We start from the raw sequence: 16,941 nt of genomic DNA on the forward strand, positions 1-16,941 counted from the left end.
CTAGCAACGGGGACGCCACTGTCGGACCGCGTTCCCCGTTGCTGGGTCTAGATTAATCACCTCATTGGTATCCTGGCCGTGCAGCATGCAGCTGCACGGCATGATTGTTAATTACCCTGTCTGGCTCCTGATTGGAGAGCTCCCAGTTAAAAGCACTCTCTGGACTTCTCACAGACGCCGGTAATAGCTTCCTGTTTGCTGTGTCTGTTGCAGAGAGTTTTCCAGTCCTGTCTATCCGGTCGTTCCTGTCCTCAGTGGTCCAATACTCGGAAGTTGTCATCTTTTCCTGGAGTCCTGACCGAGCACCTTTAACATCCTGTGGTGTTCGTGAGTCGCGGCGTAGCCGTGTGTTGCGGCTTGACCGCTTACTATTTATTATTTGGTTATATTGTGTTTCGGAGCTTTTGCGGAGGATTCCGCTCCCACAAATGCACTCTGGTATCCAGCGGTGCTGGATAGGAGTTACGGATTCGTGGATTTTTGGTTGTCCTTTTCCCTGGCGGTTTGTCCGCACATACTTCTGGTTTAAGTTAGTTAGCTTGTAGCCCCTGGCCTGGTTGCTTAGTCAAAGGGCCCCTTGTTATCACCCTGTCTCGGATTTCCCTTTGTCTCCCATTAAGACCTGAGGGGGCATCGGCGTTGGGCAGACATAATCCGCCCTTCAAACGCGGCTGCCATGGGCTCAAGCAACCATAGTCTCGCAGGGGATTTCTGATAACACGGGCGAGACAACGGAGTTAGGGCGCCAGGGGTTACTAGGCTTTCCTGCTCCCGTAACCAGCATTCCATTCCAGTACTCTGACCTCCGTCATAAGATCACCTCTGGTCAGACGTACTGGTATCATAACAGCATAGAACCTTATGAACGTGTTCACTGAGGACCACGTAGCTGCCTTGCACAATTTCTCAAGGGTCGCACCACAGCGGGCCGCCCAAGAAGGTCCAACAGACCGAGTAGAATGGGCTTTTATGGTAGCAGGAGCTGGAAGACCAGCCTGTACATAAGCTTGTGCAATCACCATTCTAATCCATCTGGCCAGGGTCTGCTTATTCACAGACCAGCCACATTTGTGAAAACCAAAAAGTTCAAAGAGAGAATCAGACTTCCTAATGGAGGCTGTCCTCTTCACATAGATGCGGAGAGCCCGTACCACATCCAAAGACCGCTCTTTGGAGGACAAATCAGGAGAGATAAGGGCCGGGACCACAATCTCTTGGTTAAGGTGGAAAGAAGACACCACCTTAGGTAGATAACCAGGGCGCGTTCTAAGAACTGCCCGGTCAGAAAGGGAGACTTACAGGATAAGGCACCCAAGTCTGAAACCCGTCTAGCAGAAGCAATAGCCAGTATAAACAAGACCTTAAGCGTAAGCCATTTGAGGTCCACAGACTCAAGAGGTTCAAACGGAGACTCTTGTAGGGCATTCAGAACAACCAACAAACCCCAAGGAGCCACAGGAGGAACATAGGGAGGTTGAATCCGAAGAACAACCTGAGTGAATGTGTGAACATCAGGAAGAGTTTTCTCTGAAACCAAACCAACAAGGCAGAAATATGAACCTTGAGGGAGGCCAGACGAAGGCCTACGTCCAGGTACTGTTGCAGAAAAGTCAAAAGATTGGCAGTACTGAACTTGAAAGCATCACAATTCTTAGCGGCATACCAGGTGAAGTAAGAATTCTAGACCCTAAGATAAATCCAGGCAGAAGCCGGCTTACGGGCCTTCAACATAGTTTGAATGACCGCCTCAGTAAAACCTTTGGCTCTCGGGACTGAAGCTTCAAGAGCCACGCCGTCAAAGCCAGAAGGGCCAAATCCTGGTAGACACAGGGGCCCTGAACAAGGAGGTCTGCTCGTTGTGGAAGCAGAAGAGGACGCTCTAACGAGAGACCCTGGAGGTCTGAGAACTAATGCCGTCTGGGCCACGCTGGAGCGATCAGAAGTAGGATTCCTCCTTCTTGCTTGAACTTCCTTATTACTCTGGGCAGGAGTGACACCGGAGGGAACATGTACGGCAGTCAAAAGTTCCATGGAATTGCTAGTGCGTCCACGAACGCTGCTTGAGGATCCCTTGTCCCTGCTCCGCAGACCGGAACCTTGTGATTGTGTCAAGACGCCATCAGGTCTACATCTGGTAGGCCCCACTTGTCCACTAGGAGTTGAAATACTTCCGAATGAAGGCTTCACTCTCTGGCGTGTACGTCCTGATGACTGAGGCTGTCTGCTTCCCAGTTGAGGACTCCCGGAATGAACACTGCCGATATGGCTGGCAGATGGCGTTCCGCCCAGCGAAGAATCTTTGATACTTCTAACATTGCCATGCGGCTTCGAGTGCCGCCTTGATGATTTATGTACGCCACTGTGGTGGCATTGACTGACTGTATTTGAACAGGCCTGTTCCATACCAGAGGAAGGGCTAGTGTCAGAGCATTGAACACTGCCCGTAATTCCAGGTTCACCAACCCTTGCTCCAACACCGCTTCCCAACCCCTCAGACTGGCATCCGTCATCAGAAGGACCCAGTTGGAGATACTGAAGGGACGGAACCTGCTCAACTGCTGGTCCTGTAGCCACCACGTTAGCGACAGAGGGACCTCCGGAGACAAGGAGATCATATGAGACATGATCCGGTGAGGCAGGCCGTCCCACTTGGCCAGAATCAGTTTCTGGAGAGGACGGTAATGAAATTGAGCGTACTCTACCATGTCGAAAGCCGACATCATGAGGCCTAGTACTTGCATCGCCGAGTGTATCGTCACACGCGGGTGAGACAGGAAGCATCTTCTGTGCTGAAGGTTAAGGACCTTCTCCTGGCACAAGAACAACCGCTGGTTGTGAGTGTCCAACAGTGCCCCCAGGTGCACCATGCTCTGAGCAGGGACCAGGAATGATTTCTTCCAGTTGATGAGCCACCCGTGGGCTTGCAGAAACTGGACCGTCAGATCTAGATGATGGAGGAGAACTTCTGGTGAATTGATATGGGGATATACACTTGGCGCTGTAACCTACAATATGAAAAGCCGCTAGTCTCGGGGCACTCAGTATAAATATAAAGTAAAAGTATTTTATATACAACGTGAAATAGCGCTGTCTCACTTCTTGTTTGGTTTTCTGGTGAATTGGCCAGGATCAGCAAGTCGTCCAGATACAGCAGGATCCTGATACCCCGACGGCGGAGTAGAGCCGCCATCACCTCCATGACTTTGGTGAAGATTCGCGAAGCTGTTGTCAGTCCAAAAGGCAAGGCCCAGAATTGATAATGTAGGTTGCCAATAGCAAACCGCAGGTACTGCTGGTGTGACATGGCAATAGGAATATGTAGATAAGCATCCTGTATGTCCAGGGATACCATATAGTCCCCGGGCTCCAAAGCCAGAACAATAGAGCGAAGAGTCTCCATATGGAACTTGGATACTCGCACAAATTTGTTCAAAGACTTGAGGTTGAGAATGGGCCGTGAGGACCCATTTGGTTTTGGGACTAGGAACAGCGTTGAATAGTACCCCCTGCCTCTCTAAGTCAGAGGCACCGGCACTACCACTCCTGCGTCCAGGAGGGATCGTACCACCACCTGTAGAGCGTTTGCTTTCACCGGATCTGAAGGGATGTTTGTTGAGTAAAACTGACGAGGGGGGCGCTTCCTGAAGGAGATGGCGTATCCGTGAATGACTACTTCCCGTACCCAGGCATCCGAAGTGGTCGGTAACCATGCCTGAGCAAACCCTAGAAGTCGGCCTCCCACCCTGGGATCCCCCAGAGGGAGACCCGCCCCGTCATGCAGCAGGCTTGTCAGATTTGGAAGCAGGCTGACGGGCGGCCCAGGCTCTTTTAGGCTTGGGCTTACTGGACTTGGAAGTGCATTACTGTTTCGGATATGCCTGACCATTTGCTTTACCTGGAGGACGAAAGGAACGAAAGGAAGTACTCTTAGCCTTCGAAGCTGAAGAACCAGTACTAGGCAGACATGCAGTCATAGCAGAGGCAAGACCAGCAACAATTTTGTTGAGGTCTTCCCCAAAAAGAATATTCCCCTTAAAAGGGAGAACCTCCAGAGTTTTCTTAGAGTCCAGATCCACAGTCCAGGACTGTAACCACAGGATCCGGCGAGCCAGAATGGATGTAGTTGCCGCTTTGGCCACCAGAACAGCAGCATCAGAAGCCACCTCCTGAATGTATTGAGAAGCCGTAACAATATAGGAGAGACATTGTTTAGCATTATCAGGAAAGTTAGACGGCAGTTCCGCTTCCACCTCCTGAACCCATGCCGTGATGGCTACAGCAGCCCAAGAGGCCGCAATAGTAGGTCTATGCACGGCTCCAGCGAGAGTATAAATAGACTTCAAGCAACCCTCCACACACTTATCCATCGGTTCTTTCAGAGAAGTGACGGTAGTGACAGGCAGAGCAGAAGAAACCACCAGCCGTGCGACTTGTGAGTCCACTAGAGGCGGTGTTTCCCAATTTTTACTTAGCTTTGCGGCAAGAGGATAGCGAGCTAGCATCTTCTTATGAGGTGTAAACTTTTTCCCTGGACACTCCCAGGATTCCTGACGTATGTCAACCAAATGGTCAGAATGAGGTAAAACAAGTTTAGCGACCTTCTGACGTTTGAACCTATCAGTTTTCTTAGAGGCCTCTTGAGGTTCTGTGTCATCATCAATTTGAAGAATCAGCCTGATAGCCTCCAAGAGATCAGGAACATCCACTTGTGAAACAGATTCCCCATCAGAAGTATCTGCATCAGTGTCTGAGGGATCAGTATACGCACCCTCTTCATCAGAAGAGGTATCTGGAACATGAGTGGATTGCGAGGAAGTAAGGGCCCGCTTAGAGGGTCCCTTGGCCTTAGGCGGGCGAGGGCAAGGTATCTGCTTAGCCATTGTCTGATGGAATTGCTGTAACTGAGAGGATAGAGTATCTGCCCATGGCGGATTAACTGCAGGGACAAATTGTGGCTGAAAAGGCGTGAGTCTTGTTACAAGCGTATTCAGCAATGTAGGGGAAAGTAGACCAAGGTGGGTCTGAATGTGCCCCCATTGCTACAACCTGACTGGGAGGAAAAGAGCCCCCAGCTGCAATGTTATCCTCTTAAGACGTCCATGACATCACCACGGCGACTGGCGGGATCAGCCACGGAACCATCTCCCCTTGTAGCCGACATGATAGGAAGGCTAATCCAAGGGCAACACAGTACAATTAATGCAGAAAACTTGCCCAAACAAGAACCCCCTGTACAGTGTAATGCACAGAGGACTCAAGTGGCAAATGGTGACTGAAAAGCACAGAGAAAAATACTATACAAGTATATCCTGTGAAAAACACCTATATTAACCAAAAGCCCTGACGCACTTAGCTCCCCCTCAGGGTAGAGAATATAGGGTTAGCACTAATGAGATAGATACACGGAGTAGATATCACACAGCAGCTATATGCACACACACAGGCACATATACAATGCAGAAGTTGTGACAAACAATAAAACTGCACTGGACTAGTAATACTGAGTAAAGCTATATATGTCACTAGATATAACGGGTTCACTACGGCTGGCCGGCGGTCGGGCTCCCGGCGACCAGCATCCCGGCGCCGGGAGCCCGACCGCCGGCTTACCGACAGCGTGGCGAGCGCAAATGAGCCCCTTGCGGGCTCGCTGCGCTCGCCACGCTACGGGCACGGTGGCGCGCTACGCGCACCACACTATTTTATTCTCCCTCTATGGGGGTCGTGGACCCCCACGAGGGAAAATAAGTGTCGGTATGCCGGCTGTCGGGCTCCCGGCGCCGGTATACTGAGCGCCGGGAGCCCGACCGCCGGCATACAGAAGACCACCCGATATAACAATGCACAGTAAAGACTGGATGTATATCACAGAGAATTTGTAACAGATAACCCTGTCACAATGCACTATTTCTTAACTAACACTGCCAAAGACATGTAGAATACTTAAGTGTCCTGCAAATGCACAGCGCTGACTACAGAGGCGGCTTTGCAGAGGAGGTTTTGCCCATGCAGTCCTAGTGCAGCTCCAGCATGTGTGATGGCGCCACACACTGCCGCAGGGAATGAGAGAGAAGATATTTGCAGCTCCAGGGCGGGAACATTTATATAATAATAATAATTTTATTTATATAGCGCTCTTTCTCCAATAGGACTCAAGGCGCTTAACAGATACATAGCATAATATAGTACAGAAAATAATGAAGTACATTTTCATAAAATGCAGAAGCATGAAGATACTAAAAGGGACACTATGGAAATGCTTGAGTAAACAGGAAAGTCTTGAGTCTTCTTTTGAAGGATTCTATAGTTGGGGCCTCTCGCACTGTGCGGGGAAGTGAGTTCCATAGAGTCGGAGCCGCATGACTAAAAGCTCGACCCCCAGATGAATTACGGTAGATTCTAGGTACTGCTAAAAGTCCTTCATCTACAGATCGCAGTAATCGAGTGGGGCAGTATGGGGTCAGAAGCTGTTTCAGGTACCTTGGGCCCTGGTCATGTAATGCTTTGAAACTCAGTAAGCCAATCTTGAAGATGATTCGCCATCTTACAGGCAGCCAGTGAAGGGAGTAGAGGATGGCTGTTATGTGGCTAGAACGGGGCTGGTTGGTTAACAGCCTGGCAGCTGTGTTTTGCACCAGCTGTAAGCGTTGCAATTCTTTTGCTGGGAGACCAAGGTAGAGGGCATTACAGTAGTCTAATCGAGATGATACAAAAATGCATGTATGACTTTTGGCATATCACCTGAGGGAATTAAGTGCTTGATTCTGGCTATGTTCCTCAGGTGAAAGAATGAGGATTTGATTGTGGCTGATATCTGATGTTAAGGGTCAAGCCACCATCCAGGACAACGCCATTTTCCGCACACGATCACTGGTCTGTAATTCTGAATCCCTGAATGTAATTCCAGTTGGTTGGCTATGCTGCAGTCTTGTCCTTTGATTTTGCGGTCGTATCATAAGGACCTCTGTTTTATCCGGGTTCAGTCGCAGCCAACTGGGGCTGGGGCTACAGGCTGGAGCCATATCCCCTAGCTGGACTTCCTTACCGGGTACTGCGGGCCCTTGTAAAAAGGCTTAAAACCCAACCAGTGCCCTTGCCCTGGTGGTCTAGTGGGGTCCCTGTACCAACACGCGCGGCCCGCCTCCCACAGGCCACACCGGATCGCGGTTTGCGGCGGGCTCCGCCTGGGGGACCCTCTTACCTCCTCCTTGATGCGGCCACGCAATCCTGGAGAGCAGCGGTGGATGTGTGTGCTATGCGCCAGGAACTGGAGCCCTCTGCTGTAAGTACCTGGCAACCAGGGACATGGGAGTATACGCCGTGGGAGGTGATGGAGCCACTGCATTTAATGTCAGACTGACATCTAGCACTTGTCTGTGCTATGCTGTGGCCCCTGAAGTCTTCAATCTTCAGAAAAAAAGCTCTTTTCAGGGCTGCTTGGAGCAGCCCACCTGTTAAGTGATCCCGCCTGCTAGGCACCAACTTACAAACTGAGTATCAGTGCCTGGAGGCGGGGATATAGAGGAGGCGGAGCTATGCATCCTGGTAACAGTCAAAGATTTTAGCCTGTTGGTGTCTCGGATCAAGATCCTACTCTACACCCCAATGTTATTCCCTGTGGAATACCAGTGTACCCCGCTTCAGAAATGTTAATTTGCTTTAAGTATGTTTTGTGCTATATATTACTGTATGTGGTTGCCCATTCAAACTCGCCATGAGGCAGTCTTTGCTATTTAGTGCAAAAGACCCAAAACATAAGTGTATTTATAAAACCTTCTAAATACAAGTGGGGTGTTGCCAATTGCAACAAGATTCTAGCAGTAACTTGATAAAGTAAATTATACAATCATATTGATTGCTATTGGCAACGCCCCCAATTGTCTTTTTGAGGTTTAATAACCCTCCAAGTAAGAGAACGTGGGAATCTCTCCTGTGAAGCTGATTTGTGACCACGTGTGGCAGCAGCAGTAGTCTCTCGCACACAACGCTTAGTTTCTGCTTATCACATGAGAAACACTAATGTCTCCAGTCCTGTTATCGGAGCTAAAGCGGCGGCCATCTTGTCGTAGATCAAAATCTACGGCAACGCCGACAGTCTGAGCTACAAATGGCAACTGTAATGGAGACAGGAGGTTTTGCTGGCTTGGAACCATGGGTATTAAAAGGGGTGTAACTAGGTAAGCGCCGCCTGATCCGGTGTATTTCTTCGGACGTTCCTCACACACGTTGCTGCCGTATTACTGCTTTCTGCAGCGCGATTCGATTTTCCTCCGTGAAGCTTCCGGGCAGAGGGGACCCCGCTAGGATCTGAGCCGGCGCAGACATGGTAAGGGCTGAGGGGGGAGACTGGCAACTGGCCGCTCTGTGCACGGGCTGTTAGGCGAGTGTAATCCCCGGTAGTTCTAGGCTCAGCTTGCGGCTCATCAGTAGGCACCAGCCTCTCCGTACCCTATGGCAATGTGCATTATTGGTACCCTGCCCTGTAGCCGGCGTGGGCTGAGGCTTTAGCATGTATGGGGAGGCCGGACCACGTGGTGGCCTCGGCATCTGAGCAGCGCTGCTTTCCTTATATGATGTTTCCTGGCTTCCCGCATGTTGTAAATATGCAATTGTCCTAAAATTTCAGACCGAACCAGAGGTTAATCCTAAAGCCTACCCCCTGGCAGATGCCCAGCTTACCAAGACCCTCCTGGACCTCGTGCAGCAAGGCTCCAATTACAAGCAACTCCGTAAAGGGGCTAATGAAGGTAATTGTATGCAGGATTGGTGACCGGCTTAAGAGTTTATTCAATTTCGTTTGGTCCTAACACCCACACAGGGCCAGAGTGGCACATACTGCACAGGACTAAGGTGTATGTTGGTGTACAGTGCATAGTGGTCTGGGTTGGGTATGTGTGACTGGCGTTCTGACCTAATACCAATGCTGTGATTCTGGCATCGAGGTGGGGGGCGGGGGCCTGAGCGTGACATGGCCTTTGCAGGCTCGTGGACCCACGACTGGGCTTAGTCCCTGCTAGTCGGCATGTTGACACTCTGGATTCTAAGGGGCTGGGATGTAGGGGGAGGTACTGTATTGTGACAGGCGGTCTTGTAACTACGTCCCAGATGTTTAGTGTTACATTTCCATGCATGCACTATCTATCAAGGGGCCCTGTGCATGCACATTAATGGTTAGTCAAACCTCTGTAGTGGCTGGCCAGTGTTGAGCATGGGCCCCTAGCATTGTATTTCCCTGGTGGGCCCTCCATGCCCCAGTCACACTGCTCCTGCACAGTATTAGGCCCTGCTTATACAAAACATAATGTTTGCAAAATAACTACATTCCCCAAAAAATCAGAGTAAGCAATTTACTATTTTTCTCCAAAAATATTAAACTAGTTATCACTAGGACACCACACTGAAAGCAGCTTGTTCCTGTAATTTGCCTTATGGTGTGTACACACTGAGATTTTTTTCTTACGATTTTGACTATAGTCAACAATCGTAAGAAAAGTTAGTGCAGATTGCAAGGTGAAAGTCACCTTGCGATGCCGATGCGTGGTCCGCATCGCAAGAATAATCGTCAAAATTGACTTGTCTGCACAGTCTATCTCTATAGAAGAGATGGTCAAAATCGACACTTAGCCAAAATCGCACATAGTCAGTTTTGCAAGCACATAATGAGTGTGCTTGCGATACTGACTGTGCCGACCTAGCCCCTGTCGCATAGTGAGAATCGGGCATAGCCTGAATCTCAGTGTATGGGCCAATAAACTGCAAGCAGAAGCAGCCTTCAGTGAGACAACAAGCAAAGCCATCATCTGTAGCTTCTACTGTGTATTGCATTGGGCCCTAAAGGGAAGCAACATGAATTGGTTTAATCTGTATTAAAATGTGGTGTTTTCATTTATTCTCACAGCTACAAAAACCCTTAACAGAGGAATTGCAGAGTTCATTGTAATGGCAGCTGATGCTGAACCATTGGAGATCATTCTTCACCTTCCTCTTCTGTGTGAAGATAAGAATGTCCCTTATGTCTTTGTGCGTTCTAAGCAAGCTTTGGGAAGAGCCTGCGGAGTCTCAAGACCGGTCATTGCTTGTGCAGTCACCATCAAAGAAGGTTCCCAACTGAAGCCTCAGATCCAGTCTGTTCAGCAAGCCATTGAGAGACTATTGGTATAATTGTGTCTTGAAGTTATGGCAGAAGCCTTAGCTTTCATTTGCTATGAAACAAGGGTAGAAAATCTGTCCTGAAAATCTTTAGTCTGTATAATTCCAAGTGGAGTCTCTTGCCAAGTTCTCCTTAAACATCCCTCTTCTGGTCTTCTCAGCTATTCAGTTGTAAGATTATTATTTTTTAACCTGACAGATAATTCAGTGATATTGCAAACTTACTTTTCATTGTTATGTTGTACAATATGTATTTTTAATTAAAAAAAAAAACAAATGTGAGAACATCTTGCACCTATTACATTTTTTTTTGCCTGTTCTTGCTTATTTGAGAAATTATGACAAAATAGAATTGGCAGTGCATATCTACTCCTAAACCAAAATAAGAATATAAGTAAGCACTTCCAGATCTGAAACATGACTCAAATGTATTAATGTAAAACTTAACTATACAGCAAAAATGACAGGTAAAAAAAACATCTGAGGTAGGTGATCTCAGGCATTAATCACTCTACTTATGCCCACATTAGATACCATATTTGATTCTTGAAATCTAGTTATCACTACAGATGTGTCCTCATACACATTTGCTGCAGTCATGCCAAATGGCCCTTCTTGGCACACCATCTCCTATGAGATTCTGCTAGTATGTGCTGTCTTTTTGGGGTTGGTGGTTTTTTGTTTTCAAAAAATGCGTCTTAGTGGTATATTCAATTGATGTCTTATCTTTTCCGTCGGAAACGATACGACCTGACATTTCAGTACTCAATGAGCGGTTGGCCGTTCTCGACATTATCTGAAACGGTGCTAAAACCTGTCTGATTTAGCCCCGAATTCGACAAAATACATCTGCAGTTTCCGACCTATTCAATTTGGCTGACATTTTTCAGTCTTGTTTCGGACTACAATTGAATACACCCCTTAGTCACATGATGCAGCTAGGATGCACCCAAAGACTTGATTTGTTATGCAACACTTGTATATCTGTGTGCTTGTCTCTGAATCTGCATACAAAGTGCAGCGACCTTGGTTCTTTTTTTAATTTTCCATGTCCAATGCCTCTGCTTTATATACAGACTCAGTCATACAGATTAACAAGTGTTCCAGATCAAATTAGCAGTGTCCTAGTCGCATTACATTGTGACAAACTCAATTTAAGCAAGAAAAGACTCTTGACGCTAGTGGAGTTGCACTGGACCTGTCAGCTCACTCGCACCAGGCATTTGCCACTGTGGCAAGCTATAGCTGTAGGACACATCTGTATTATGAGGGTGAAATCTTAAAATAAAAAAATTGGATGTTAATTACCTACCAGTAATCAGTTTCTCGTAGTCTGTAGAGGATGCTGGGGTCCACATTAGTACCATGGGGTATAGACTGGTTCACTAGGAGCCATTGCCACTTTGAGTTTGATAGTGTGGGCTGGCTCCTCCTACCAGACTCAGTCTAGAAACTGTGCCCGAGGAGACAGACATCTTCGAGAAAAGGATTATACACAGATAGTGGCGAGATTCACACCAGCACACACATACAAGGCAAACCAAGCTAACCAGCTTAAAACATTACTTACCAAGTAACAAAGCAGTAATCAACTAAAACAAAGATGTACTGAACCAGATAACCACTGCAGGAAAACAAATCGTTGGGTGGGTGCCCAGCATCCTCCTACGGACTATGAAGAAAGGATTTAACGGTAGGTAAATAAAATCCTATTTTCTCCGGCAGGGTCCATGGTTTATCCACTGGATAACATTGGCATATGCTGGAGCGACAGCGGATTGGCACCAAACTATCACAAGCTTTCTGGCCTCCTAGGATGCACCGTGCTCGTCCATATAATCCCGCCCACCGACTCTGTCAAATCAGTTTTTTGTTTGGTGCGGCAGGAGCCGGACCATGGTCACAGGACTGCTGTGTTTTGGCAGCCCTAAGCTTTATTTGATTTATGTTTATAGTCTTGCTATGTTTTTGAGTGATCTTTCCTAACAGCGTCTTACACTCATATAGGAAAGCGTCGCTCCAACAACTCTCCGCTGGGTCGCAACAACGCTTACCCACGGTACAAGTGCTGTCTCGACGGGTGTCTGTGTCGGATGTTACTAGCAGGTCCAGCAGATGTTACCAGGCTGTGGCCGGAGTATGGGGAGAAGGTAAGGCATCGGTTCCGCTTAGAAGGGGAATACAGACACAGCCGCACTGTTTTGGGAGGAGATTACCAAACAGTAGCTGGCGCGCCACCACCACGGGTGCTCTAGCGCTAGGCTTTAGGGATCATAAGGCGCCAGGATTAGTTGAGGCTGCGATACCTAGGGTTGATGTCAGCAGTGGGGAGTCAGACGCTCTCCTGGTCGCCCCTCCCCCCAGTTCATGACAAGTTTCCGTGCATCTCCCGCCATGAACTGATTGCCTCACTTTCGTCTCAGACGCTACTACGAGGGGACTCTGTCGCAGCATAGGCCGCTGCGTCTGTATACACTAAGGTTTACAGCTAAGAGACTGGGTCGCAGATTTGAGCGTCTGCATGCACTAACGTTTACTGAGCGTCTGTGTCCATTAATACCGGAGCGTCAGTGTACACTAGTAGCGTCTGGATCCACTCTGCGGTTGCTAAACGTATTGATTGATCCTGGAAGTGGGGTGAGTCTCCCTGTATCCCATTCTACAGAGTAAGGGTTACACAGCACTAAATTTCTATCTACTGTTAGTATGAATAGTTAAGTTTAGTGCCTATTGCATATGAGTTTTGTACAATACTGTGGTTTTCTCTGTCAGGGTCCACAGGATTATCCACAGGATAACATTGGGATATTGTCGAGCGACAGCGAAAATGGCACTAACACGGTCACGTGCTTTCTGGCCTCCCAGGATGCATTGGGGCCTCCACTATATAATCCCGCCCACTGACTCAGTCAGATCAGTTTTTTGCTTGGTGCGGCAGGAAGCCGCATGGTCACAGGGCTGCTGTGAAAGCAGCCTCAAGTTTTCATTACTTTACTTTTATAGACTTACTATGATGTTTTTTAGAGCGACTTCTCTTAACAGTGTCTTAAACGCATATTAGACAGAGTCGCTCCAACAACTCCCCACCGGGTCGCAACAACGCTTACCTTCGGGTATCAGTGCTGTCTCGACGGGCGTCTGTGTCGGATGTTCTAGCAGGTCCAGCAGACGTAACCAGGCTGTGGCCGGAGCATGGGGAGACGGTGAGTCTATGGACTTCCTCTTACTAGAGGGGTCAGGACACAGCTACAGATTTGGTGGAGACTACAAACAGTGTTGATGCGCCGAACATCTCGAGTGTGACAGCGCTACGCTCCGGGGGTTAATAGGCGCCAGGACTAGGTAGAGGCTGCGATCCTGGGAGTTTAAGTTAACGGGGATTCAGACGCTCTCCTGGCCGCCCCTCCTCCGAGTTCATGGCCAGTTCCCGCGTGTCTCTCGTTTCATGAACTGAATGACCTTACTTCTGGCTCAGACGCTACCACGAGGGTACTCTGTCGCAGCTTAGACGCTGCGGTTGTGTACACTGGATATAAACCCACCCAGACCGAGTCGCAGGCCTTAGCGTCTGCATACACGTGGAAGTCGCTCAGCGTCCGTGTCCATTATCAGTTACCAAGAGCGGCAGTGTACACCAGTAGCGTCTGAATCCACTCAGCGTCTTACGAGCGTATTTGCTTGGATATGGAAGTGTGGTGAGTCTCCCTGTATCCCGCTCTCTGGAGGCAGGGTATACAGTACTAAAAATTCCTTCTACTTTTTAGTATGCATTGTTAATTTTTAGTACCTATTGCATATGAGACATGTATATTACTGTGTTTTCTGTATGTTATGTTGAAAATAGAACCAGTTAAAACAGAAGTACAATTTTCCTACTGTATGTATAAGTTATTATGGAGGTTGTATTCTCATATGACAATGTCTAATGCTTTAACATGTGACTGACTGCTAGTATGTGTGCTGACTTTTCTGTGTAATGTCAGTCCTGTTCTGACCCTCAAATCAGGTTCACTGTGGTCAGATTGATCTCACCTCTATATACTGACATATAGGGTGTTTTTCAGTCACAAAGTGTGTAGTCGATAACCGGTTAATACCATGTCTATGAGCGGCAAAAGTGATGAGGAGAATTTACCAAGCACTCCTATAACCCTAACATGCTTATCTTGTAAGTCGGGGGTAATTGATATGAATCAATTGGTCACTTTTGAGGGTTTGTGTGCAAACTGTTTCGCTTTTCAGCGAAGTAAAAAACAGGAGTTAGTTCAACCTCCAGTAGAGCCACCATGGAATATTCGGAAACAAAAATTTGGCAGAGAGATAGAGGCGCTCCTGGTGAGTGAAAAATGCCTGCTGCCTCTCCCTTACACCACTGGATTAATCCCAAAAATAATCCAAAAAGATAGAGCTTAAAAAGAGAAAATGTGGGTGTAGGGAATTGGCGCTGGAAGGGAGGTGGGGGAATGAAGCTGATGGTTCAGCTGGGAAGTTATGGTTTAAAATGAGTAAGAGAAATACTTATCTGAATGATTTCTCGGTGGGTCTCTGGACCTTTGGGGGGAGATATCTTTCCTCCAGGATCCGTGAGATCATACGTAGTAGAGGTATGGAAAAAACAAAATAATATTTTAGGGGTAGGTCCTCAAAAAAGTGAAGGAAAAGTATATATGGATATATAGACGTTTTGTGATGACTGGTGAACAATGTTTTCAGTTGAGATGTTCGTACCTCACTTACACAAAGTGAGCGGGGTATACAGCATATAAAGGTTTCTTTTACATGCAAGTGGGTGGCATACCTAACTTACAATAAAGAGGGGTGACATATGCATATCATGGTATCTTTGTATGTTGAGCTGCGTACCGGTACTCACTGAAAGATGCGTATTTCGTCTGCACATCAAGGTATCTTTATCCAAGGCGTGTTCTTATTAAAATACCCATAAATGTAAAAAAGGGATTTATTGAATAAAAACAACAGGGTTTATACTTGTGAGGAGTGTTGACCACAAGGAACCAGGCCTGGTACCAATAGGACTGAATAAAGAATGTTATAAGTGAACGCGTTGGCTGGAAAGAGGATCCTTGTCACTTGGATTATTGTCTGCACGACTGGGGAAAGGTACGACCATCTAGATTCACTTATAACATTCTTTATTCAGTCCTATTGGTACCAGGCCTGGTGGATCTTCTTTTGATGGTCCTGCGAGTTCCCCTGTCTGGCAGCTCTCCTTCCTTGTGGTCAACACTCCTCACAAGTATAAACCCTGTTGTTTTTATTCAATAAATCCTTTTTTTACATTTATAGGTATTTTAATAAGAACACACCTTGGATAAAGATACCTTGATGTGCAGACGAAATACGCATCTTTCAGTGAGTACCGGTACGCAGCTCAACATACAAAGATACCATGATATGCATATGTCACCCCTCTTTATTGTAAGTTAGGTATGCCACCCACTTGCATGTAAAAGAAACCTTTATATGCTGTATACCCCGCTCACTTTGTGTAAGTGAGGTATGAACATCTCACCTGAAAACATTGTTCACCAGTCATCACAAAACGTTTATATATCCATATATACTTTTCCTTCACTTTTTTGAGGACCTACCCCCTAAAATATTATTTTGTTTTTTCCATACCTCTACTACGTATGATCTCACGGATCCTGGAGGAAAGATATCTCCCCCCAAAGGTCCAGAGACCCACCGAGAAATCATTCAGATAAGTATTTCTCTTACTCATTTTAAACCATAACTTCCCAGCTGAACCAGCGGCTTCATTCCCCCACCTCCCTTCCAGCGCCAATTCCCTACACCCACATTTTCTCTTTTTAACCACCATGGAATATGTTCGCAAAGACTCTGTCTTCAATAGCGGACAGGTTAGCTCCGGTAGCACCACCTCAAGGGTTAGGTTACACTATGAACCCATACATGCAGCTCACCTCCTATGGTTTGGTTCCAGTAGCTTCTACAAGCAACCAAGGGGCAGGTAAGACTAAGACAGATACGTCTGTATGGCAGACTACACAAGATGATACATCGGATGATGATGCGGAAACAATAGATTCAACTCCGTATGATGATCAATCGCAGAGCTTTAGTTCAGAAGATGTAGCTGAACTATTAATGCCGTGAAGGCTGTACTTTCTTTGGAAGAGACGGCCAAGACAGCGTTAAAAGCAAAAGCACCTGTATTTAAACTAACAAAATCAGTGAAGGCTGAATTTCCAGCGTCAGATGAGTTGACGGAAATGATGGATGAGTCTTGGGCAGCGCCCAGTAAAAATTATAAGATTCCTAAGAGATGGGATTCTTATTATCCATTTCCTGCTGGGGATTGTTCGAAGAGAGAAGTTCCTCCAAAAGTAGATGCACATGTTCTGCGACTCGTGCATAAATCTGCTTTACCACTGTCATCTACCTCATTGAATGATGTCACAGACAGAAGGGTAGAGAGCCTATTGAAAAATATTTCTCTAACGTCCTAGTGGATGCTGGGGACTCCGAAAGGACCATGGGGAATAGCGGCTCCGCAGGAGACTGGGCACAAAAGTAAAAGCTTTAGGACTACCTGGTGTGCACTGGCTCCTCCCCCTATGACCCTCCTCCAAGCCTCAGTTAGATTTTTGTGCCCGAACGAGAAGGGTGCATACTAAGGGGCTCTCCTGAGCTGCTTAGAGTAAAAGTTTAAAGTAGGTTTTTTTATTTTCAGTGAGACCTGCTGGCAACAGGCTCACTGCACCGAGGGACTAAGGGGAGAAGAAGCGAACTCACCTGCGTGCAGAG

The 16,941-nt window shown here is 47.3% G+C and overlaps 1 protein-coding gene across 1 annotated transcript; it reads left to right on the forward strand.

The window, feature by feature from the left end:
• The first annotated feature begins 8,146 nt into the window (after positions 1 to 8,146).
• Positions 8,147 to 10,434, forward strand: SNU13 (small nuclear ribonucleoprotein 13). Its single transcript, XM_063940447.1, has 3 exons — positions 8,147 to 8,326; positions 8,627 to 8,747; positions 9,899 to 10,434. Exons 1-3 carry the CDS (start codon positions 8,324 to 8,326, stop codon positions 10,159 to 10,161), a joined length of 387 nt encoding a protein of 128 aa, XP_063796517.1. The 5' UTR covers positions 8,147 to 8,323; the 3' UTR covers positions 10,162 to 10,434.
• Positions 10,435 to 16,941: the final 6,507 nt, after the last annotated feature.

The sequence above is a fragment of the Pseudophryne corroboree genome, chromosome 9, assembly GCF_028390025.1.
Source record: "Pseudophryne corroboree isolate aPseCor3 chromosome 9, aPseCor3.hap2, whole genome shotgun sequence".
Taxonomy (NCBI): Eukaryota; Metazoa; Chordata; class Amphibia; order Anura; family Myobatrachidae; genus Pseudophryne; species Pseudophryne corroboree.

Excerpts from the sequence above, each read along its gene's own strand:
- SNU13 (XM_063940447.1), top strand. Across the intron at positions 8,748-9,898 it reads CCGTAAAGGGGCTAATGAAG|CTACAAAAACCCTTAACAGA; the intron begins GTAATTGTATGC and ends TTATTCTCACAG.